At 40.3% G+C, this 26,016-nt stretch overlaps 1 protein-coding gene across 4 annotated transcripts in view; it reads left to right on the forward strand.

Annotated features, from left to right (window-relative positions):
- LOC114563849 (neuropilin-2) overlaps positions 1-24,718 on the forward strand; it is a 97,459-nt gene extending 72,741 nt beyond the window's left edge. The window contains exons 13-18 of one of the 4 annotated variants that reach the window (XR_003693694.1): positions 776-940; positions 6,079-6,347; positions 6,633-6,729; positions 9,212-9,244; positions 14,213-15,185; positions 15,279-16,670. Coding sequence is in view for 3 of the 4 variants with exons in the window: in XM_028590771.1 (XP_028446572.1) it covers positions 776-940; positions 6,079-6,347; positions 6,633-6,729; positions 9,212-9,244; positions 21,341-21,403; positions 22,892-23,220 (956 nt within the window). In the remaining variant the exon portion in view is untranslated. Of the gene's footprint in view, positions 1-775; positions 941-6,078; positions 6,348-6,632; positions 6,730-9,211; positions 9,245-14,212; positions 16,671-21,340; positions 21,404-22,891 lie in introns of those variants that run through there. The other 3 variants (XM_028590771.1, XM_028590773.1, XM_028590772.1) reach the window with 3 other exon arrangements.
- Positions 24,719-26,016: the final 1,298 nt, after the last annotated feature.

The raw sequence follows: 26,016 nt of genomic DNA on the forward strand, positions 1-26,016 counted from the left end.
GGTCTCTCATCGTCATTCACACACACACACACACACACACACACACACACACACACACACACACACACACACACACACACACATTGAGACTAGGATTTTACAGATATAGGGCATTGATTGTCAGGGAAGTAGCCTTACTGGGGTAAAGGTATAGTGATACAGTTTAAACTGGTCCCTGTTGATCTGTTTGGTTGCTACATAACTGAATGTTTTGCATTAAACAGAATACAGCATAATTAATACCAAGTGCATTTTATAATGCTCTACTTTCTCTATTCTATATTGTCATGTAATTCTTTCTAATTTCCCAAAATTTCTTATTTATTCTTTTTTCTCTTCTCATGTCTTTTCCTTTTGATTTCTATCCACAACCACTGTACTGTACTACTTTCTCTCTGTCCGTTTTATGTCTGTGTTCACTTTCTTTTATCCTCTCCACTGATTCATCTGTCTAGCCCATTCTCTCTTTCCACATAATATCTCTTTTATTTGTATTCAGCATGATTCATTGAGATGTCATATTTCATGAGCACTATTGCCAAAACATCTAAACACAATGGGAATCTTAATAAAGAGGAACCAGCCAATATAGCATTAAGTCACATTAAAGTGAAAAAAAGTTTGCATTTGATATGGTGCGAAAAACAAAACAAGGTGATCATTAATAATCAGTTATATTATTTTATTATACTAGTTTATTATTACTATATCATATGCCATATTTAAATGTCTTTATTCACAATCAGTGTCTGTGTGTCTCTTTTACGCCCCACAGCCACCACTCCGTCCCTGTCGGCTGTGTGTGACTTTGAGCAGAGCTTGTGCGGCTGGTCGGCTGATCCCCAGTCAGGTGTGAGCTGGTCCCTGCACACAGCCAGCAGCACTGCCACTGGACACGGCACACATGGAACGAGGCAGGATCTGGCGCTGGGATCAGACAGTGAGTACCGATTTGTTGGCGATCACATTGGCATTACGTTTTATAACGAAACCTTTTCTAAGTAATATGAAATATCTTGAGAAATCGTTGTTGTTTGTTCTTTTTACACTATATCACAAGAGTTTCAGGTCAGTCAATCCTTAAATTATGTGTCATCATTAACACAAGTGGAGCATTGGAGAGAAACATGTTTTTCTGGGTTGAAACAATAACACATTTGAATCACTTCCTCTGCTGTTTCAGCAATTACATCCAAATAGCATTACCAAAAAGACATGTACTGTACATGTTTATGTTGTGGAAAGCCGGCTTACTGTTAACAACAAGCATGTAAAGGGACAATCCACCGATTTTCCACATGAAGCCTTGTGAGACTACCAGAAATACACAATGTTAAATACATAACAGTGCAAAATGTATTGGCAAATATCAATGAAAACACTAATTTATGCTGCAGCAACTTAAAAAAGGCTTACACCAAATTCCTGTAAGTCTGATACATACTAATATTAATTCATAATATTATGTTTATGTACAAAGAACCCAGTAATTCATCCAAAGAAACCTGGCTTACATTTTTCTTATACTATGTTGATTCTTGAATAGGAATACTTATAAGTATGAAATTATTCTGATCTTTGATCGGATACATTTATCTGATTGATCATCATCAAGCTTTCTGACTCACACTGTACAACTTCCCATCCAAACTCTTACTCTAACCTGCCACCAGTACTTTTGATCTTTTTAAAAACTCCACAGGGTGAGAACCCATGAGAACATTTTTGTCAAATTAAATATTCAGACTTGGTGAAAACGCTTATTCAATTCTTATCTTTCTGGGTATTCTTTATTTCAAGACATTTCTTATTTTATAAAGACCGAAAGGAAGCATCGTCAAGTTGGGATGTTTGAAGACTTCTTTAGCTAATTAAGGGCAAAGTGGTTGTCCTGTGGTGGAATATTACAGATCCCAGCTCTGGGAGGAACCACTGACAGCAACTATGATGCAAGGATTTCACTCTGATGTGCTAAAAGTGTATACAACCACTTAATTGGAGTTTCGTTAAAAAGAAAATTAAGGTTTAACAGTCTCACTTTCCCTAGCCTAGTTTGTTACTTTGTTATCCATTTTCTCTTTTCTTTTCTACTTTCAGCCTCCCTTTTAATCCACAACTTTCTTTGTCTTTTCTTGGACCCCACATTTTCTTCATGTTCACTTTATCTCTGTATAGTAGATAGCATCTCTCGCTATCTACTGTCATTACGTCACTTCAGCCTCCTACTTTGAACTTTCTCTGTCTACTTTTTCTTTATTTTATCCTACATTTTGTCCGCATATTTCTGCTCTCGGACCCTGTCATTTCATTTCTTCTTGTTACCCTTACCATGTTTCTTTCATTCCATTCTTCCTCTATAAGTCATCCATCTCTTTTTCAGCTCTAACTCATACTACAGGATATGATTTCTGTATTTTCAAGTCCTTTTCCACTTCCATCCCCCTCACTCCATCACTGTGATCACCCCTTCTTCTCCTTGCTGACCTCTCTCCTATTTCCCCAAGTGGTACTTGCCTTTTTCAACATCTGTCCATCTTTTATAAGACAGCAGGAGGATAACCAAGACTGTTATATCCATCATACACATTGACTGCCTCACTTACCTCTCCTCTCTCTCTCTCTCTCTCTCTCTCTCTCTCTCTCTCTCTCTCTCTCTCTCTCTCTCTCACACACACACACACACACACACACACACACACACACACACACACACACACATACTTACTGTACTTACACCCATAAGGCACACACACATTGCCCAAAGCGGTCTGATAAGTCAGATGATGGCTTTGACAGAAGTGCTGCCTTAGCTCTTCAGCTCCCCTCTGGCACTACACACACACACACACACACACACACACACACACACACACACACACACACTTACACTAACCACTCAAGGTAGGACTGCCTGCGTATTAAACACTCAAGGTGTGTGGTTTTTTTTCACACACACACACACACACACACACACACACACACACACACACACACACACACACACACACACACACACACACACACACACACACACACACACACACAAACGACCTTTCCATTCACCAAGGTTTTTTCTCCGTATCTGTTGAAGCCATCCAGTTTCTGGTTGACTGAGCAGCTCCTTTATAAACAGACAGGGCCGTGACATAAGGCAAGGCTCTACATTGCTGGCTCTACATCGTCTGTGCGTGTGTAATTGACATAGCGTCCCAGTCTCTGTGTTAGACAGCAACATGACATTAAGTCTTGTTCTACAGCAACATTAGCGCGGCACCCTGTCTGGAAGCTGTCTCGATATGCAAATCAAATTCCCAATCCCTGACATTAAAAGCCCTTTTAGGGTTTTAAAAGAGAAAATCCGACCCGAACAGAGCTCATAAGTTATTCTTTTGATCTCAAATAGGGCAACACTGCAAATCTATACCCTGTGGAGAATTTCAGCAAAAGAAACCCCTCACCCTATAAGTTGTTGGAAACAGTTAAGTTATTGATGAGGAGAGGAAATGAGAATAAGGCCGGTTGAAAAAAGGTAAAAAAAAAGAGACAAAATTATATCATAATCAGTTTCTAACTCCTGATGATATCACTTTGAGTTCATGTGATTGATGTAACCCAAAAGGTGTCACTGAGATCCAAAATATTAACCAACAGCTTATTTTTCAAAGTTTTCAAAGATGTTTGCTGACATAACGGTATAATTCAATATAATGATCTAAAAGGGAATATTTGATTACGTGAACTATACTAAAGTATACTAAAGCTATGCATTTATAGAATTTGCAGTAGTTGTTTCATATGCTGATTGTAGGAACTGTAAAGGAAGAAATTTCTTACATAAGCAATCTGCATGTAATTATGCATGATCATTTGGTAACTACTGTGATGTGTATGCGCATGAGTGCAGGTAATCTTACTACTTGACCAAACAGTAGTCCAGAGTCCGAAGGTATATGGATGAAGTTTGGATGAAGGAATACAAGAGTGAAATACTTTTTACCAGCAATTAGCAACCTGTCCTACTATTTTTTTTTCTTTTTTAATCAACACAGTAAACCTTTGTAATCAACATATCTGAAAAAGTCACAAAATGTTCATACTGCAAAACATTATCTTACAACATAGTTTTATTTGTTTCCCACTCACAGCAACTTAAGCATGATTTGTGTGTTTTAGTGTTCTAGTAGCCTATTCCACAAATTCCACATAAGTGTACTTATTGTGGCAATAAATCCTTTTCTGATTCTAAAACTATAGTACATGCACATGCAGGACTCATGATTCAATCCCCAGCCTTCGATGTCAAAGTCTAGTGAAGTGAACAAATTAATCCAGGCAGCAATTATGTTCAGGAGACAGGGTTGATCCTTAGCATTGAGGCAGGATGCATTTTCAAAATGTTATTGAAATGAATGCAGCATGACCATAAATGCAGCTCAGTTCTAGTAGACCATTGAAACTACTGGAAGCTATTTGCATTTTTTTTTGTGGTGTCATGTTAGGAATCAAGTATAGTAGTTCACAAATAGTTCACCGTGTACTCCTTCTGAACTACTTCTTTGCCCATGCTCACCTTTGCCGTTCAGCCCTGTGTAGGAGTGAATGTACATACAGTACACATAGTATATCTCTACACTTAAACTCACACACTGCACATACCTATATAAATGCTAAACAATGAACTCATACTCACACACATGGCTCTGACTGACAGATGAACTCACACACGCACATGCAGATTCAAAACCTAAACAAAAATACCCACAAATGAAGCATACAAACAGACACACACACACACACACACACACACACACACACACAAACACACACAGACACACATTTCCCTCCCTCCCTCAGAGCCAATTCTACATTGCTGCCTATCTCTCCCATGGAGAGTTGTTAATTAATTCCCTCCCTTTGTACATTCACCAAGATCAAACGAGGAGAAACAGAAAAACACTGCAACTTTCTCTAACTGTACTTAATGAGCAACGGTAATTGAGGTCCCCTTTTTCATTGCCTCCAAGTGAAGAAACAGAGTTACCTCAACCCAAATCCATTATTCATTAAGTGTGATGTGCTGCAAAATCTGCCGAGGGAGGGAAGGAGAAAAAGAGTTGAAGGTAGGTAGGTAGGAAGACAGATATATTTCTTTGTTTCCTCTCTCATCTTTCTTTTCTCTCTCTCACCCCTTATGAGGTGTCACACACAGTGTCTACTGTATGTGTCGATAAAAAGAATATTTGCAGCTCCAGCAAAGCTTTTACTCTGCGGCCATAATAGACAAACTAGACAAACAACCAAACACAGCAGCAAGCTAATGATTATGGTCCTGTTTGGGTTGGGAATCACTAAAGCACACTGTCTCTCTTTCTCTCTCTCTCTCTCTCTCTCTCTCTCTCACTCACCCCTTTCTTCTCTTTACCATCTTTGCTTTCTGCTCATCAATTATTTGCGCTGAAAGGAGAGAGAGGAAGTGAATTAGATGTAAAAAAAACAAACAAAAAACTGATAGAGTGAGTGTGTGTGGCACACAGATACACGACACATTCACAAGCATTGTGACTGTATTGGTATGATGGCTGTGCTGACTGAGTAGCAAAAACGGGAAGAGCAACAAAACAAGGCGTCAGCATTCAGAATGATTAGGGCTTTTCAGCACTGTCGTGTGTGTGTGTGCGTGTGTGTGTGTGTGTGTCCATATCCATTAGCGGCCATGATGAAATGGCAGTCTCATTTGCGGTTTAAGCCTCATACCACAGAATTATGGTGGTAATGCCTTAAATGCTAAGCAACCACATCCCACTGCATTACTACATCATACTGTACATTGGGCCTTTTCACCAGCAAGTAGGAATCTGCTTTGTGCAGCAGCACTGTCACAAATCATGAAATTCATTAAAATGGAATCCATTAAATGAATAAAATGCAAATAGCTTCATATTAACATCCCTGCGCTAAAAGGAGTGATGATGAATCAGTTTAAAGGCCACTAATTTATCATGTTTTGCAAGTCATTAATCTGAAATACCTTATAATAACGTAGCATCTGCCACCTCTCCATCTTTTCATTTCCTCCAGATTTCTCAGGAAACTACCTCCACCTGGATGCAGGCGCCCATACCCAGCGCAAGCGAGCCCGGCTGATGAGCCCCGAGGTGGGGCCGGAGCAAGGCCCGCTCTGTCTCCTTTTCTACTACCAGCTCCAGGGGGAGGCACAGGGGAGCCTGAGGGTCCTGCTGAGGGACAGCGACCAGGAGGAGACGCTGCTATGGGCTCTAAAAGGAGACCAGGGGCCTCACTGGAGGGAGGGCCGCACCATCCTGCCACAAAGCCCCAATGAGTATCAGGTAGGTGTTGTTTTTAAACTCGGAACTATCATTGATCTTTGCTGCACATAACCAGGGACAGAAACAGAAAGTAAAAAAAAGTGTATGGTTAAGAAACACTTTGAACATCAACATAAGAGATGAACGCTCCTGTTAAAATATTTATGTATGGTAGTTTTATGTCTATTGATGGCTGCTCAGCTCATCTGGGGTTTATCCACTTTTTTCACTGATCACTTAATTGTAACTGTTCATAGTTAATAGAAAGAGCCTATTGTGATATATCTCTCTCCCTCTATCATCTAGGTGGCATTCGAGGGCTTTTTTGATCACCCTACCAGAGGCCACATCAGAATAGATAACATCCACATGAGCAACAGCATTGAGCTGGAGCAGTGTACACGTAAGTCTGTCCATTTATCAAGATGTCAGCTTTATTCGCTCAGTCAGTCTGTCTGTCTATCTAACTATCTATCTGTCGGATTCTCTCACTACTTTACACCAGACTGCTTATTCCATGTTTTTACCAGAGACCGAGGGCGAGAGAAAAGGGATAAAAACTTATAATGTTTCTTGTTTAAATACATAACCACACACACACACACACACACACACACACACACACACACACACACAAATATATTAAAAAAAGGAAAGTAGGCCACAAATGGCCTTTGGGCATGGATTCCTCTCTCATTCTCTCTCTATCCCTAGCCTTGTCTTCTATTCAGTCTGGACCATCGCTTGGCCATAGAGAAATGTGTGTGCTTGCGCATGTAGTTATTCTGTGAATAAAATGCTTTAGAGATTCTGTCTATCTCTCTCTTACAAACAGACACAAGCTGGTCAATGAGACTACTGTTAATAATGACTGGCTTCAATTATGGAAGCTGTGTTATTACTGTAACAGAAAAATGCAGACTTACCTGAACCCCACAGCCTCAGGATTAGGTTTTAAATCCTCTACATGTCCTTGTTTGACAAACATCATTTCCACCCACACGCATGCACGCACACACGCACGCACGCACGCCCGCACGCACACACACACACACACACACACACACACACACACACACACACACACACACACACACACACACACACACACACACAGTTTGCTCTCTCTGCTGTGGGAAGTAATGGGAATATTATTGTCTTTTAATGTAGCGGAGCAGCCCTTCACTCAGCAGAGCAAGACAATGATAGTTAGCTTGATGTGAGTACATATATTGGCCTACACATACACACACATGTATAATGACTACCACCGTTGTTTGTCATCAATAACCATGACACACGAAGATACACACACCCACACACTCTTGTAAACTGGCTTCCCACATTTCAAGCTGCTTCTCTTTCAACCTTATTTAATTGAGCCTGGTGTTAATACGTCTCATCTCTGTCCAACTTCTTTTTAATTTACATTTGAATCCACCACAATACAAACTGGTGAGGACTCCATGGGATGATGGTGTGTTTTAATGAGACCTAGAGTACATTTGTGCAGATTTGTTAAATGGGAATTAAACCGATTCAACACATAAAGATCAGTTTACTAGTCATGAGTTTGTGCGCTCTGGCATTTCTAATGTTGTAACTCTTTCTGTGGGTATGAGTCTCAGATGCCAGTTTTTCCTTTTCTTTTTTCCAAATTTTGTGAATTACACTTCTCAGCATTCCATACAGTCGTGGTTAATATTACACTGATCATCCAATAGGAGCGCAGCTATAATCACAGGTCAGAACAAGACTCTTGATACTGAGGGCTTTACTCTGGGATGACATGGTTACCCCTACCTCTTTCACTTTTCCAACCAATGTGTTTTCACCATTCTGTTTTTCTTATTATACTATCACCCACTGCCTCATGCCTTATCTTATCTTTTTTTTCTTTTACCCATCTTCTCTCAACACAGTGCTGCAACTTATTTACTTGTGCTGCCATTTTCTCTTGTTTTCCCTCTGTTTTTCTCTCTTTTTCCATCTTCTCTCTCTCTCTCGCTTTCATAATAGATGTATCCTCCGGCAAATAATAAACAGCAGTACATTTCAGTCCCTCTTCCCATGACCCTTTAACTTACCACCACCCTTCCTTCCCATTACTATATTTCCCTTCTCTTCATCCTCCCCTGACTCTTTTCACCCCTATCTTCTATCCATCCCTATCTTTTTTCTTCTCTACCCAACATGCCTTCTGCCATTAACACCTTGTGTGTCACCTGAAGAAAAGAGAGAAAGAGATAGAGAGAGCAGTCACAGGAAGTAGAGACATAGAATGACAAAGCAAAAAGAAGATAGTAAGAGCAAGTCAAAAATGACAGACTCACAAAGCAAGAGAGACATTCAGGGAGGACACGCTTCCTGTCTTCCAACCAACCCTGCCAGCCCACGCTTTTTGTCTTCCTCTCTTTGTCTTTTCTCCATTTTGGAAAAAATGTACTGTCATCCAGGAGGATTTATGGGCCTTTAGACTCCTATATCATCTCGGAACTTGGCAAATCTTTATTGATTTTTTCTGTCATGGCATGCTCATATCTTATCCTTATGGTTCAGCTCATTCTTTACAGAGTGACACTGACACCAAGGCCTGTCGAGGCTTCCTTTTACAGTAAGTACAACGTTAAGTGTAGAAAATTCTTCCTGAAAGCCGAGAGTAAAAAAACTTAAAACAATTAATGATGAAATCCAAAGTTCTGTCCGAGAGCAGCTCCAGTGAACAGGACTTCAAATTTGTGAACTCACATCGAGTATGAGTCATCTGAACTTTAATCACCAAATGAGATTTATCCTACAGTGGTTAGCCTTTCCTTGCTTTGTCATGCATATCAGCTACTAACCATCATCACTAACATTTCCTTTTCTCTCTCTTTCTTTTTCAGAGCCTTTCCCTGCCTTAACTCCTGGCATAACCAGTAAGTCCTACTTCTTGTTCCATTTGTACTTCATATGCCAAATGTCTGTGCTTTCTACTTGTTGCTAAGCTCAGCTCGCAGCACTACACTGGCCCAGAGTAACCTTTTTAGTGCATAACATATGTAACATACATCTGAAGCGACATAAACCACACTTATTCTGACTGAAAATTCTACCGTTGCGCAATTACATAATTTCCAATCAAATATATGGTTTGTGCGTTATAGAACAACATATAATATATCAGCGTAACTAGCACTTTTACATTTTAAAACAGTGCTTAAGACTGTGTTAGAGTATACTTTATTGATAGAGTGTAATATGTGGACTTTAATCTCCTTTAAGAAAGAGATGACAATGTTGCAACTTGATGGAATGGATCCACTGCATTGTTCCAGCATGACTCCCTGCATGCTGGGCTGATACTCTTGGTTATGTAGTTTGTTATGTTCCTCGGTGAGAAAATTACTATTTTGCTACTACACAAACAAATAGCTACATGATTATTTACTACAATGGCAACGTTGGCAGACTGAGTACCATCAGGGTGTATTTGCACATCCCACAGACGGATACGTTTTTAAGTCTTTAATGGTGTGCACCGTGTTGTGTGTGACCTGTCACTAGTATGTAGCCTATGCTACACAGTGAGTGTGACTATACCACAGACCCACAGTTAATTACTGACAGTTACTACGTCACTAACAGTGTTCCTTTTATTATTGCTCCTATGGTAAATTACTTGAGTTTGAGTTTAGTTTATTTCTGAAAGGGGACAAAAAAGCCAGAATTACCCAAAAGGCTATTTTTCATCTTAAAATATGACTTAGGAATGAAAACCATACTGTCATGTCCGAACTGCTCAGACAAAGTGAAACAGTCTGGTCTTTCTCAGTCTGGTCTGGTTTCTCTGGTTATCAATGAAACTAAAAGAAGTAAGCAGAACTTTGTCCACCCTGAACTACTTCCTAATTGTAGAGAACAGCACACTCGCTCCTCATTCATTCTTACTTTCTGATGTGCTGTCACCATGTAACACCATACAAGGAGCCTTACTTCTTATTCCCCTCTTCTGCCCTTTTCTTTATGTTGCTCTTCCCCTCCTATCTGCTTCTCTACTTTCATCTCAACCAGTCCTTTTCATTCCCTTCCTTCCTTCCTTGCCTGTTTTGAGTTTCTCCTCTCCTCTCCTCTCCTCTTGCATAACTCTGCTGTTGATCCCACCTGAATGAAAGGCAGAGCTGTTCACCATCCAACTTCCCATTCTCTCCTTCATCCTAGGCCAGTCTGAAAGCAGATAAAAAGGGCTTAAACAGATTATGCTACCAAATTGTTTTCAAAGTCTGGGTTGGGACCTTATACGCTAGACAGCTTTTGTTTAGAGACTCACAACATATGATCACTGGTATTTTTAAGGAGCCTGGGCCTCGTCGACACTGAATTTTAAAGCTCAATCAAAGTTGGACCTCATAAAAATATAGTGTATTTGACAGTATTATATGAAGACCTTTATGATTTTATAGATGTTTTTTGCATTTGGTGATTAGTGTCCACATTGATCATGGATCTTTTCTTTAATTGCGTTTTATGACTGTACTGTATTACTAATGCTGGGGGCTTTATTTAGTCTGTGTATGTGTGTGTGTGTGTGTGTGCGTGCGTGCGTGCGTGCGTGTGTGTGCGCATGTTGCTAGTGTGTGAATAGATCAAAAACATTCTTTGAATACTGTCATACGTAAGCAGCACAATTCAATTCAATAAAAACAAAAATAACATTCCAAAAATAGTAAAAAAGGCTAACTCAGAAAACTGTACTCACCTGACCCATACGCTAGGTATTTGACCTGATGCTTTTGGGTTTCTTAGATTATTGGATCCCGAGCAAGTATCATATGACTCAGCAGCATGACAACAGTGTCCATTCCAGTTTACGTGTGTTTTCATGAGACTGAGCCCTGGAGAGAAGGATTAGAGTCCTCCCATGGGGCGCAGGTTGAAAAATGAGCTAAGAACTAGTGTTTCTCTTTGGGTGAGCGAATGCAGTTGAACCCTATTCAAGACGTACTGCATATATTATAAATATATATGAACTGAATTGAATATATATAAATACCTCAGTTTATATTTAGTTTGTGTGTCTTTATGTGAGTTAGTGTCTGGGTTGTGGCTGTGGACTGCAGGATTGCTGCCAATATCCTGCAGGTGAAAAGGAGGTTGAAACTAGAGTTTGAGTAAATCGTCATAGACAAAAAAATATTGAAAGATCATTTTATTTCCATTAATTTACATGTAAATCAAAATGTCGAATCGACTTCATCCCTAGTGAGGAACTGTGACTGACTTGGTCCTGACAGAGTGTCCTTAGTAACTGATCAGGGCTCAGGGCAACCAATGGATTTTAATTGCAATCTACCTAGAATCTTCTTTTATCTATCAAATGACAAAACAAATACAAATACATTCAATTAAAAAAATCAATTGACCCAAAATCTTACATTAAGGGACAAACTCGAGGAGAACTGAAGTGAAAATTGAAAATGTAATGTATAATAGCCTGGTAACATGATGCTCTGCTAACCCTACAATGGCAGCTTCATTGTGGTGTGACGTGAACTAGTGTGCCACACTGTTGGGTTTATGTATCCATGGCAACCAAGGAGGCATTTGGCTTCTGAAAAGACAGGGCTAGCGGCACACTGACCATGCTACACACACACACACACACACACACACACACATATGCATACATACATACACACACGCACAAAGAAAATAAGCTAATTCAGGTTTCAGTTTGACTATAGAGAGAACATTTAACTCTACTCTGTAAAAGTATCTCATTTAGGAAAGGCAAGATTGTTGATGTGTGAAGTGGAAGACCTCGAATGAGAAAGATAGTAATTCAGTGATTCAGAAACTCTAAGGTTCCTAAAAAGCCATACTTTTTAGCTCACTTTAGAAGTGGTGCTCTTGAGAAACGTTCCCCTTTGCCCCCCCTTAGATGAAATAAAGGAAAAGTAACGGTCAATTTTGCAGCCCTAGAAATCATCTATGTCCTAATCAACTAGTGGGAAGGCTCTCTGTGCAGGCTGCTTAGAGGGCAGCTTTACAATCAAAGTCAATTTTAAATCCTTAAAGAGTACGTCTGAACTTCTTTAAAAGAAATTAAGCTCACTTGTTTCCTTGAGGTTCTGTGTCTTTCTCTGCACCTCCCCTTCCTCTGGCCTTTCATTATTTCTCTCTTTTCTCTCGTCTCCATCTAGTTCTTGCTTGCCCTGGCTCTATTTCCTCTTCCTTTCGCTCTTTCTTTTCTCTTTCACGTTCTTACCTTCTTTCATTCTCTCTCATTCTTTTTTCTGTCTTTCTTTCTTCCACAACCTCTTTCTCAGCGGATTTCTTTCACAGTGAGTTGACAGAGTATTGAAGTTTCAGACAAACCCTCTAATGCAGGATTAAAGATATCATGGCAGGATTAGCTCTCTCCCTTCACTTCCCCTCCCTCCTACCCTCTCTCCTCACGTTCTACCACCCTTCTCTATTTCACTCTATTCTTTCTTCCAGTAATGCCTTCTCTCTTATCCTTTCTCTACCCCTGTAATTTCTCTCTGATTTCCTTTTTTCGTCTCTTTCTCCCTCCACTCGACTCCCTTGAATGTGATCTTGCCCCGATAAAAGCAGCTGCGTCCCACCAAATACAACCACTTGACACTCCCCGCCCTTTGTCCAAGTCAGCCAGTCACTGCATAATCAAGACTAATCTGAGCGCATGGCATGAGCCTCTGCGTGTCAATGTGAAGCTAATGCTTGTGACCAGTCAAACCAGTATAATTGAAACATATGCATATATGTTTCAATTATACTGTTATATCAGGATATTTTTTTGATGAATGAAGATGACTTCCCGTAGAGTATGCAATTGGGTCTTTACATTTTGGTGAAGTGAGCTAAATGTGGAAGCTGAGGGCCCAATAATTGCAGCTCACTGCTGCAGTAATTGACCATTCGCTAAGTCCCACCCCCCTTAGTTACGGTTGGTAGGCCTGTCAAGTTTTCTATTCTCGCATGGCATGTATGCAATATATATATATATTTCTAGCTGGCTCTCATCAGGTTTTCCAGCTGAAATGGCAGATTTGATGAGCTGTTGCTAGATAGCTAATTAAGCTAAAAGCTGCATGTACCAGGCAAAAAGTCATGAACCCCGAAAAAAACGCCCCCATAAATTGTAGTAGTATAGTAGTGGCGCCCCCTAGTGGCTGTAGCAATTATTATGGGAGCAAAGCAGGAAGTAAGTTGACGAAGTATACGAAATTCATTTTTAAAAGTATTTCATGTTAGGAGGTAGTTTGTGGATGGGTCAAACATACAACAAAACTTTCACCCAGGAGACCAGGGTTCATGTTCTGTTTGGAAATAAAACGGAAATAAAGTAACGTAACCGATTTTTACCCAAACCATGATCTTTTTAAACTAAACAGAGTAGTTTTTGGGCCTAAACCTAACCAAACTGCACCGTTTCACAACGTTAACGCGATCCTCATTTTATCTGGTTTACATATTTGGACAAAAATGCTACGAGTCATATTGGAGGGTAGGAATAAATGGTTTGGAGGATTTGTTGTCCTACCCAGATGATGATCTAAGGAAAAAATAAGTTAGTGGGTTAGGTAGTTAATAAGTTATGTGGATGGTTTTGAAAGGGCAACAAAACATCCTACAAACTCTTAAAATGCAGAGTATGTTAGAGCCCCAAGCACAAGATTCAGCATGTGGAGAAATCCAAAGCTTGACACATCTGCCATGCCTTGTTAAGGTTAATAAGCTATGATTTGACAATCACTGTCTTGGGAGGGGTTTAGCAGAACAGTCAATTAGACAATTAACAGCTTTTAAGTCTCCAATGCGGCCTGCATGCCTGCAACCCTCGTCCATAGTGCCAACCAGTAATGTGTCCTCCTGCCCTCCAGGGGGTGCCATGTCTGGGATGGAGCCCACAGTAGACACAGTGGCGGTGCAGCCTGTCTCTGCCTACTGGTACTATGTGTTGGCGGGAGGCGCTGCCCTCTTGCTGCTGATCACTCTAACCGTGGTGGTGACACTGTGCTGCCATCGGTACCACTGGGCGCCCAAGAAGACCAGCGGTAGTCATCACCATTCAGTGATGTACCACAACAGCCAACATCCAAATCAGCAAGGTCACCAAAACTCCTACCAGAACCAAAACCTCAGCTATAATCTGATTGGGAGCCCCACCCAAAACCCCCTGTACCCAGGTACTGGGCCAAGTCTTGACCCAATGCTTACCATCAGACTGGAGAAAGATGACAGCTATGATTCCCAATGTTGAAAACAATTGGACTACATGTGAATGATATGATTTTATAAGAATGCTTTGTTCAAATAAAGCAAAGAAAGGGTGTGAAAACCCCCTGAAATACAGCCGTATTCAGCATAATCGCCACTCTTCGCTGATGAGAATCTACATGAAAAAGACACTGCAGTTCTTGTTACTGATGACTGATCTAATTAACTGATCAGCATGCACCTTTGCTAAACTTTCTCGTGGCTGGCACAGGCAGAATGAACTGCTGACATTAAACTTTACCATCACTGGGGAGAGTAGATGAAAGAACTTCAATTGCCAATTCTGATGGCGGCTGAGTGCCTGATTAAAGTGCCACTTCTTTTTTTTTTTTTTTTTTGCATACTGGCTTTTACAGATGCACCCCAACCTGAAAATGAAATGGATTGTGATCAGGATAACAGGTAGACTGCCTAACAGACTGTGGACAAAACATGCAGTGTACATTGTCACTGTTATAACAATCCTCTTCTAGAAATATCGGAGCAGGATGTGTCTGTCTGGCCTGCTCTGATCTGCAGCTTGGACACTGCCTGCCTCCAAATACCCTGTCTGACACAGAGGAGATTTACACACAGGTACAGGGAGATAGAAGTCACAATGTGTGCTGCATAAAGAAACAAGGCTTGTTCTCTGGGTCTGAATGAAACTGCTGTTTATTTGTGCACTAGCCTTTCAGAGAGCGAGAGTGACAGAGACGGATTAAGGACAGAAAAGGAAGAGGTATGGGGAGAATTAGTGTTGCCCGTCCAGCCATGACAGATAGACGGCTACATATCCACCGTGGGTGACTCCTTTGGTCTATGAGCAAGGAATCAGTGCTGTGCTGGTCTTTGTCTGGTTTACACGGAGGGAAGATAGGATGAGACAGCTTACATCGCAGACCTACTGCAGAAACAAACACTCTGAGCATCAAGACACACAAAGGCTCAAAAGTCTCCAACACATATGCACGAACACTTCAAAACTTTTCTAATAATTGAGTCTTGTGTGTTACCCTGAGTGCATTTTTCATTACATCCTGATATGCCTTTCTTAAAATGTGCTTTAAAACTATTACCTCTTCACCTCCAGAAAAAGGTTGTGCCTCAGTGTTAAATTAGAGTATGAATGGACTCTATAAAGTTTTTTTTGCCTTGAAGTTTTTATCTGCCTTGATAGATAATCCAATGCCTGTCTGTTAATGTTCAAACTAAACATCTTTGTATGCAGTTGTACTTTTCTTTGAAGTCTGTGCAAGTTCAAATCTTTATGTCTGTTTGATGTTTTTGCGTGACAAATTAATAATTTGAGAAAATCAGAATGGTTTGCCTGGTGACCTGAAAGTGTGGTCCACTTGGCTACGCAGATTTGCTTGTATTCAACAGGTGAGACCAAACTAATGCTGTGAGAAAGAGTTTCTATACTTATGAAGCCTATTAGAAAACCACTGATCCAGGATCACTGGTCAGTTCCTTTAATTATTTTATTCACCATGATCTGTCAAATAAGACTGATTCCAGTGCAGCACAACCGTCACACAGATGTCTTGGTGTTTTCTTAATCACTTGTCTAACTTTATGTGTTTGCATTAAGTTTTCACATTTTCCAATGTTTACACGGATGAGTTTGCATAAAAAGTGGTGTGACATGATGCATTTTTGAAGTTGGGTTAAACGTTATTGCAATGTTGGGCGTAACATTAGCACTTTTCTGCTTCTTGATACTGGTTTTAATGAAGGCTTTGATGATTTATATTTACTGTGAATCTTAATATAAAAACAAGTTGAGTAATGTACTGGTTGTGAATTAAATATAATTTCTTTCTTTGTAATCACATGTTACAGTATGCCTACATGTGCTTCTGATGTATAATAGTTATACAATGTTTATTTTTTTATACGCACTGACTATTGTTTTAAGGCAACAGTTATGTTGTTACTGTTCACTGAGATGACCTTAACAACTTTTCTTGACTTTCATTTGATGTGAAATTCTCACGTTGAAGCCATTTTGCAACAGCAAATGTGTGTCCCTTCATTTAAAGCACCAAGCTTCATGTAGGGACAGCAAACGGAGGCAAATCAATATGTTACGTGGAAACTATTAAGATTATGTATATATATATATATATATATATATATATATATATATATATATATATACAGTATATATTAATTTGCTTGGTTTGTAGACTATATTGACAACGTTTCATTTACGGGATTGTTCCGGTGCCACCGGAGGTGCTGCCGGATGTCCCTCATTTTCGGCTGGTTGTCCCTCACCTTCTGCTTCTTTGCGTTGGCATTCTAAACTCCGGTCGATTTGGGAAACATCCTCCAAGCTAGAACCGACAATCAAATTATATTTATCTTTTTTGTAGCGGTGCAATAGTTGATCCATGGTCCGTTGATCAACACTCACGGTTCAGAATGCATGTGAACCGCGAATCAATTGCAAAGTTTAACCATAATAATAGTGTGAAATAAATGTTTACTGTTGCTGTTACTTAAAGTATATGCTGATAAATCTCTATGGAGGATTGCCGTGGAAAGATACAGGCAACACTTTAAAATCCGGTGCTAATAGAAACCCGACATTAGAGGCAACAGGTAATGTTAGCCTACCGTTAGCTAGTAGCTGGATTAAACACGGTTAAAATGCTGCCAGCTAAATGGTGTAAAAGTGTGACTGTAATTCACTGTAGAGGATTCCAACACCGGGGACGTACCACAGTCTGCCGCTAAAACAATGAGCTGAAAGACACAAACTAGCACTGGTCACAGACGTGACTAAAGGTTGCGTTTACTTAAAACTGGTAAGCCTTGTGGTGCATTTAAAGTTATTGTGAAATACCCTTTTTGCGTTTTTGTCATGTAGCAATTTACTGGTGAAAGAAGTTATTATTGTTAAAAGTAATTACATTTAATAAATCATTTAAATTCCCTCCTTTATTGTTCTGATTCGATAATGTATCCAATCCGTGACTCAAAACCATGATCCGATCTGAACCGTGAGTTTTGTGATCCGTTGCACCCCTACTTTTTTAACTAAAATTCTCATCACACACTCGACAGCCATTTTAATTCCCGAACTCACCTCCCTACGAGCACGTTCCTCCAAAACAAGTTCCTTCCCGAGGCTATTTTGCAGCGGCACCGTACCTGCGTTCGGCACTTAGCGCCACCCAAGACGATTGTGATTGGTTTAAAGAAATGCCAATAAAACAGAGCACGTTTTTCTCCCATCCTGGAATGCTGTGCAGACTAGCCAGACCGTCCTCCGCAGCGCTGTGGAGGAAGTCCGGCAATGCGAGACTAGTTGGTTTGGGTTTGAGAAGCCCTGTATCAACTTTAGATCCACGTCTGTGAAATTGGGCGCACCAATGTGGTACTTATTTTCTAGAATTCACAGCAGTTCACCATCTTGTGTTGTGTGCTACACCCCAACATCATTTTGTTCATGCTCAAATCCCCCAGCCTTTTTATCAAAATCCGCTTGTTCCTATTCTGCTCCTTCCCTTCATCGCAAATCCTTCCAGTAAAAAACACAGGAGGGAAAATGAGAGGCAGAAATGGAAAAGAGTAAAACATCTCTCAGAGGAGAAGGGCCCATTAAGCGGGCCTCTTTCCCTCCAAGGAAAGCGCCCAGAGATGGAGGAAGATGAAAGAAGTAAAAAAAAAAAAAAAACTCTATACTTTCTAAAGATAGATTTTTCTTTTACTCTGAGAGGAAGGCTAACAGGGAGGCAGGTTGGGGTTTGGATTGAAGGAGGGAGAGAATTGAAGTAGGAGGGCAGGATGTTTCAAACACAAAAGCAGATGAAAGAAGTCTTTTGGCAGAATAGACAGTGTGATGGAGCCACATTATAGTACTTACTGCACACACACACAATCTAACAAACCTGTATTAGCAAAGATTTCCAACAAATTCAGTCACTTAAATCCTTGTTGCATGCATGTTCAGCAAGTGCATCTACTCTGCAGCTCTCCATATTGACTTATTTCATCAAATTGTCTCATAAAATGTGGTTTTGTGCTTTAGTCAACAAGTATTTTTGTCATTTTATGCGTGCATATCCATCCCCTCTCCCTTCCATTTCAATCGACTTGTGTATGATTTACACATTATGTGACTGACTCTAGCAGCCCTGTGCTGTAACCCAATCAATGTGGGTCCGAAATTCAAACAGAGGAATGATATATGACTGTATTTATGTTGTGCTACCCATGCACTTTTCTCTTTCATTCTCTCTCTCTCTCTCTCTATCAAACTTTTTGCAAGATTTGGAAAATGTGCTGGCATCTCTTCATGCAGCGCTTTTAAATCAACCTTCCCTCACTTCCCTCTCCCTTCTCCATCACTGACTACTTTGAAGCCTTTTAATATTTCTAATTAGTTAATGGAGCTGATTGCATTCATAAAACCCTGCAGTAAGCATTTCTAGCCCTCAGGTCATTTCTATTTTTTTTCTTTCTGCCTGCTCCTCCTGTTTCCTGGAGAAGTATTACGAGTGAAAGCACTCTAGCAGGTCCTCAGGCCCCAACTGGAACAGCGTACGGTGCCAAAGAGCCATCCATGTCTTTTCCTGAATAAAAAAGCCCCCTTTTTATTCTTCTCTTTGCTAATTGGAGAGTGGAGATAAAATGGGGCTACAGGGAGTTTTAATCTCCTTCCAGATCCGCGTGATGATTCTTCTCAGGATCCTATAGCCTGGGGGCTTTAAGCCAGGATCATTAGAAAGTGTTCAACAGTCGTCCAAAGAGTGTCCAAGCATCCCTCTTTTTTTTATCCTGCTTCTTTAGCTTTCTCTCCGTTGATTTAATGTTTTGTCGATGCCTGTGGTGATTTCAGTTGACTGTGAGAACAGAGAAGTTAGAGCTGGAGGGTCTGTTTTGAGACTACATTTACACAATCAAAAGACCGAAGAGATTAGATGCATTCGTGTTCATGTACTAAGTGTAGTCTTACATGAAGAGGACATTTCAGGAAGACCTCCAGGAGATATTATAATTTTGGTAAGTATCCCTTGTTTGAGGGCTAACTGCCTATTCCGCACAGTAACAGCATTTTTTTTTTTAACATAGAATAACGTGACAGCATTGTTTTATTTAGTTGGGTGGTTCAGACAAACATTATTTGAAATCATGGTCAATATCAGCAGGCCACTGCAAGTTTTTTCAAGATTGCACACTTTGAGACGTCCATCTTGTTGGTCAGAATTTATATCCGACTGCCTGTATTTCACTTCTTTGTTCTCATTTGTCACTTTCCGCCCTCAATTTCGGTGATGTGAAATCACACGTTAGGGCTGAAGTGCAACCACATGTTGAATTTGTGGAAAATCTACCTTGAGTAGTCATTTTTCATGAAATGAATCAATTATGTTGTTATTGTTCTTTGATTTCTTGTTCTAATAATTGAGGTTTTTTTATTGATCAGAAAGATTTTTCTTGTGGTAAACCTGTTGGAAGCAACAAAGACTAGTCATTCTGAAACATGGCCTGAAGCAAGGGATGAACATGAATAAAACCAGTTTTAAAGTGGTGAACTGCTTAAACGTTCATCTCTTGCTTCAACCAGCTCACTATTATATTTACTTCTGTTCACTTTCTCTGCATCTGTTAAGGAAAAACCTTGACTTTTTGACTTGTGCTGGATTTCACTGTCTTGCACTTTAAGCTAATTAAATATTGAACTGCAGAGAAACATAGAAAGCCAAGAGCCACCCATACTACCATAATCAAATAATAAGTAAATTCCCACAACCAAACGTTGGAGAATGAATATAGTCAATTTAGCATAGGATTTGTTGGTTGCTGTAATGTTTGAATTGAAATGAAATTTAAGTCAGTGTCTATTGTTTATTGTCTAATTGGGTTTGGAAGTCCATTTTGGGTCAATTTTAAACAATTAAAGATGTGATTGAGTCACTTCTTCAATTTCAAGGAAATTACATCATACATGAGCAAATATCTTCATTTCATAGATAGCGGGTCTTATTTAAGAGTATTCATCTCTTACTATTATTTACAGACTGAGTATTGGAAGTTCGTAAAGGCTTTTTATAGAAAGTATAGTGTCTTGATGCCACATGTTAAAATTGTCCCATGGAAAAATGACCTTATCTAACTGAGGAAATGAAGCTCCGTATCTTTTTTTCATATCTACTAAATTAGTTTTTCTCCTCTTGTCTTTTGAATATCTATTAGGGTTTCACTTCATAATACGTTTTTGGTTTCTTTGCCCCAGCAATAAATGGTTATCAGATGCCCAGATATTGCTCTATTTTTTCTGAGGATTGTAATATCAATTTCCTTGAATGAAACCAAATTGAATCAGAATTTAGCTTCCAAACCCTTCAAAGCCTTGCACTTCGGCCTGCCTCAAAAGTATTATGTGATATTTTAGCTTGTTGAATTTCATGGTCTTGGAATAAAAAGAAAATATATTATGGGGAATGTGAAGGTAATAAAAGTGATATTTTTCTATGAAACAGATTTGTGTCTTTTTTTCACAGTTAAGTCTCCCCTTCTACACATGTAGAAGTCTTGCCTGATATCTTCACACCGTTTAAACAAGATCACTCACTCTTTGAGCTGTTTGTGTTTGATTTCCATCTACAAATGTAGCTTGTGTGCTGACAACATAAGAAATGGAGTGATGTTATCACAACTTGTTTTGGACTCTAAAGTAGCTTTTCTTGACTAGATGGTTGAGATTAATATTGTTATTCTGTCTGTCTTTATAACAGATCCCAGGCCTATGGATTTCGGAAAAGATCCTGTTTTCAACCACAAGCCCCCCATCAATGGAGGTGAGGTTTCAAGTTCTCTTCTACTCTACTCTTCTCTTCTCCTCTGCTCTCCTCTCTTCTCAGCCTGAGGCAATACTGGCTGTTTTACAAGTATCACCAAAATAATAGAGCAGTAGCTCTTTAAGCAGAGGCATGCCCATGGCTCTTCGTTTTACTTGTGATTCCACAAGTAAAAAGCCTGTGGCAACAGTGACAGACAATCTCTGGTGTGTGTGTGTGTGTGTGTGTGTGTGTGTGTGTGTGTGTGTGTGTGTGCGTGCGTGTATGTGTTTGCATGAGAGTGTATAGAGAGAGGAACAGTGTGAGAGAGTAACCAAAAGTGTGCATGTGGGCATGTTAGTGTGTGTTTCCTCTCCTCCTCTTTCATGTTCCGTGGTAGACAAAGTGAGACAGACAGCTTCCTCCTGGGCAGCTAGAAAACATCTGTCTGTAACAATCACGGTTTACTTCCTGTGTGTGTGTGTGTTTGTGTGTGCGTGCGCGTGCCTGCTTGTGTTATTATCCCTTGTTTCTCCCAGCCCCTTGGCAGACACAAGAAAGGTACTCATCCTTTACCCCACTAAACAAGTCTGTGTACTGTCTGTTTACTGCTTCCCTCTGTGTGTGTGTGTGTGTGTGTGTGTGTGTGTGCGTGCGTGCGTGCGTGCGTGCGTGCGTGCGTGCGTGCGTGCGTGTGTGTGTGTGTGTCATGGTGTTCTGCCATAAAACTCTAAATGCAGTACTTAATTGCGGATTGGCTTGTTCATGTGTATACATTCATTAAGTGGATTAGCATGATTGCTTATGCCAACTAGATGTGCACACTTCAACAATCACAAGACACTCAGCACACACACACACAAGACACACTGGAGAGCACTGTTACAGCAATTAATTTCATTATGTTTCCAAAGTTATAAAGTCAATAACAACTGGGGCAACAAAATTAGCTGTTCTTTAATATATCGGCCATGACGTGGGACATTTGCCTCTGATACAGTTACATTTATTTCCTTAAGGCTAGACTATGCAACTGTTGAAAGAAGAAATACTTCTCTTACACATTAACCATTTAATCTTCAAGCAATAATTTGCACCCTTGCTGTGTTCAATACACTCAAAGGTTTTGCTGCTGCAGCCTGAATTGGTCTGGTATGACCAGTAGCTTATGGTGGCTAATGTTATCTAACTAAATATATTGCTAAGTGACATTACTTAGCCAATTCTGACTTTATGCCACTTCTCAGCTTGTCCTACTATATATAATAAATATATATATTTCAATGTTTGAATGAGTTTTAGCTTCTTAATTTCAAATCATTTATATTTATTTTTTTGCAAATCATTTTTGAATGCATGCTGTACAGTTTTAGACGTGTTGATGTAATTCTCATACAAAGGTTGTCACAAATCTAAATAACATCAGTGTGGTTTGTGTGTGTATATGTGTTTGTAGTAAATAGAAGTGTGCATAGAAGTGTTTTCTAATGTTCCCTGCTTTCTCTCTAGACTATGTGTTTCCAGGTTGGCCGTCCTCCTTCTCCACCCCCTCCTCCTCTGATGTGGACCCCTCCTCCGTCACCCTGGTGTCAGAGAAAGACAAGGATAACGCCTGGCTGTACACGCTGGACCCCATCCTCCTCACCATCATCGTGATGAGCTCTTTAGGCGTGCTGATGGGTGCGGTTTGCGCAGGACTGCTCCTCTACTGCACGTGCTCCTACAGCGGGCTTTCCTCGCGCTCCTCCACAACGTTGGAGAACTACAACTTTGAGTTGTACGACGGGATTAAGCATAAAGTGAAGATAAACCAGCAGAGGTGCTGCTCAGAGGCATGAAGAGGAGGAGGAGGAGAACTCTGGAGAACGATAGGGAAAGACACGTCCCGTGATCCCAGGCGATAGTAATTTTGGTTCTCGGTTTGGACAAAGCAAACATGAAATGTAAGCACTATCTGTTATTTTAATCCCCAGTGTCCCGTACCTAATATCCTGCTCTAATGTCTAAAGGGGAAAACGGTCAACCCAGAGATTCCCAACCAGTGGGAACTTGATCTCCCCTACATGCTATGAGGCCTAAACTGGGGGAACACCTGATCCCAGTCTCCCCTACCCACAGTACCATATCTCCTCCGCCTGCAGGAGAGAGCCTGCTCGATTCTAAAAGCCTGTGAATGAATGAATGAAGGAATGAATATGAATGACAGATCTACCATAGAATATAACCCACCAGCCACTGGAATGAAGCTAGGAAGGTGATGGACTACAGCACCCATGATAATCTGGACATTTGGACCACAAATGACAACACAGTCTGGTGTGTTTGGTTAAAATGTCGGAAATGGGATTCTTAATGAAGAAGATGTACCAATGACTGGTACTTTGCAGAAGGGCAATGTCAAATTTGTCCTCATCGGCTTGAATTTGAATGTGGCCAATAGAGACGGCATGCTGAAATCAAAAAGCTCCAGCTTCTGACTGTTCGTGAAGACTTCAGCACCAGTGGACCATTTAATGTGGGTACTTTTGACTGAAATCAACACATATCAAGCGAATGCCTATCCCCTAAAGAAGTTTAAAAGCTATCAAACCACACTACTCAAATTAATCTAGATTTCTAAAGGTGAAGAAGGAAAAGAGGATGAAAAAGGACACTTTCTTTCTGTTTGTTTCTGAAAGTTTTAGATATGAGTTCTGGGACTTTTCAAACATCCATTTAGCCGGCCATATGACGCTCGCTCGCTCCTTTGTCTGCCCTCGGTCTGCGCTTTGTGAAACCAGTGGCATAGAAGAGTAATGGTGACTGTTTTTGTTATGTTTTAGACTCGTGTCAGTTTGAAAAAAAAAGGTAAAGAAAAGCCAGCTTCAGTTCGTAGCCGCCCTGTAGAGCTCTTAACGCCATTTTTAGACTTTCTTTAGCATTGTGTTGGACTCCATGGTCTTAACTGTTACTTCAGTCCTTTTCTATTTTCACACATGTTCCATTACAGATGATCAGTCTTTACAAAGAGTAGAGGAAAGGTAAAGAAAGACGGTAGACAGAAAGTCAGAGGTTTATCTAAATCTAACATGCTGTTATGGAGTTGTGCTTTAGATTGAGTATTCTAGGGTTTGTCTTTGGTATATATCTATATTTTTTGCTTTATAGACTGTATGATGCCCAAATGATAGACAGACACTGTGTGGACAAAATGTCAGTGATTGTTTTATTGCAACCTATGGATTGCCAAAGAGCCGTGTATGTGCACAGGGGGGTCTGAACAAGTGTTAAAAGAGGCCTGGACTGAGAGTGATAAATCATCCTGCCTTTTATTTACCGCTCTTAGCGTCATCCCCCCCCCCTGAAAGAAGGAGACTCAAAAAAATAGAAGGAGAAGGAATGACTAAAGGAGGAGAATGGAAATCGTACCGTCGACTTTCTTGGACACACAATCGAGCCTTAAGCTAACTACAGTATACGCTGTATCGGAGGACAGCCATCAAGGAGTGCCAGTGCTGCTGGAGAGACTGAACAGGAGGACACACACACACACACACACACACACACAAAGATAGACAGACAGAGAAGAAAAGGAGAGAAAAGAGAGAGAAAAATGTATGTTTACATGCAGGAGAACTAACCTGCTGATGTCTGAACGTCATAACTAAAAGTTTATACTATATTTTATATTTAGTTTATATTATAGATTATCAAACGCCTGGTAAGGATACTGGACCTACACAAATATTCAGGTTGCATGTGAACATGTGTGGCCAGCATTATACAGATGTTTCTCCCAAGAATTACATTAATATGCCACTATTTGGCTTCAGCTAAATACATTTTAGTGAAACTTAGCTTGAACTTAAAGGTACCCTGTGGAGTTTTTGACCACTTGTAACACTACAGAGCGATGTTTTCTGTTGATGCATGCACACAAATATGCAGCAATGTGGTTTCACACTATTCCACTGACTGGCAGTTGGCATGCAATGGAAAAAAGCTAAAATTTTCAGCAACGGGGAAGAAGAAGACTAGCCTGAGCCAGACCCATATTAAGATGTTGGGTCTGGGAATTCACCATTGGTAAGGCTCAATCCGAGGGGCGGGATAAACGGTTGTCTTTCAAATTCCCTCTGCACACAATAGGATAGCGCTACAACCAACCAGAGCAACACTAGTTGATAGATTAAACTTTTGCCGTATATGGTCGGCAAAACTCCGAACACATCTTCCTTTTTTAAGAATGACTTCAGTGCCGTTCTTTTCTCAAAGAAAAGCTTAACTCCAAGTCTTCCAGAGTCGTGGCCAAAGCCGATTCAAAAGACCGCTGTTCGCCAGCAGCAGCAGCCATCTTCTTTGTTTTCAAGTAGCAGGGAATTCACGCGGAACCGTCGCAACTCTGCCGTTATTATGTTAAGCCCGCCCACAATGTGATTGGCCTGACTAGAGTTTGGTTTTTCCAGCTCGTAAGTCAACGGAGAGTTACTAGACCCCACTGGCTGCAAATTACATTTGCCTCTGCTAGGGTGCGTCTAGATTTCTAGGCTAGAAGAAGACCACAAACTTGCAAGGATTTTAAATTACCAGTGGGAATAAAGGCTTTGCAATTACTTTTATGAGGAAGGAAATGCATTCAAGACATTTGTTAGACC

Source organism: Perca flavescens, chromosome 11, assembly GCF_004354835.1.
Source record: "Perca flavescens isolate YP-PL-M2 chromosome 11, PFLA_1.0, whole genome shotgun sequence".
Lineage (NCBI taxonomy): Eukaryota > Metazoa > Chordata > Actinopteri > Perciformes > Percidae > Perca > Perca flavescens.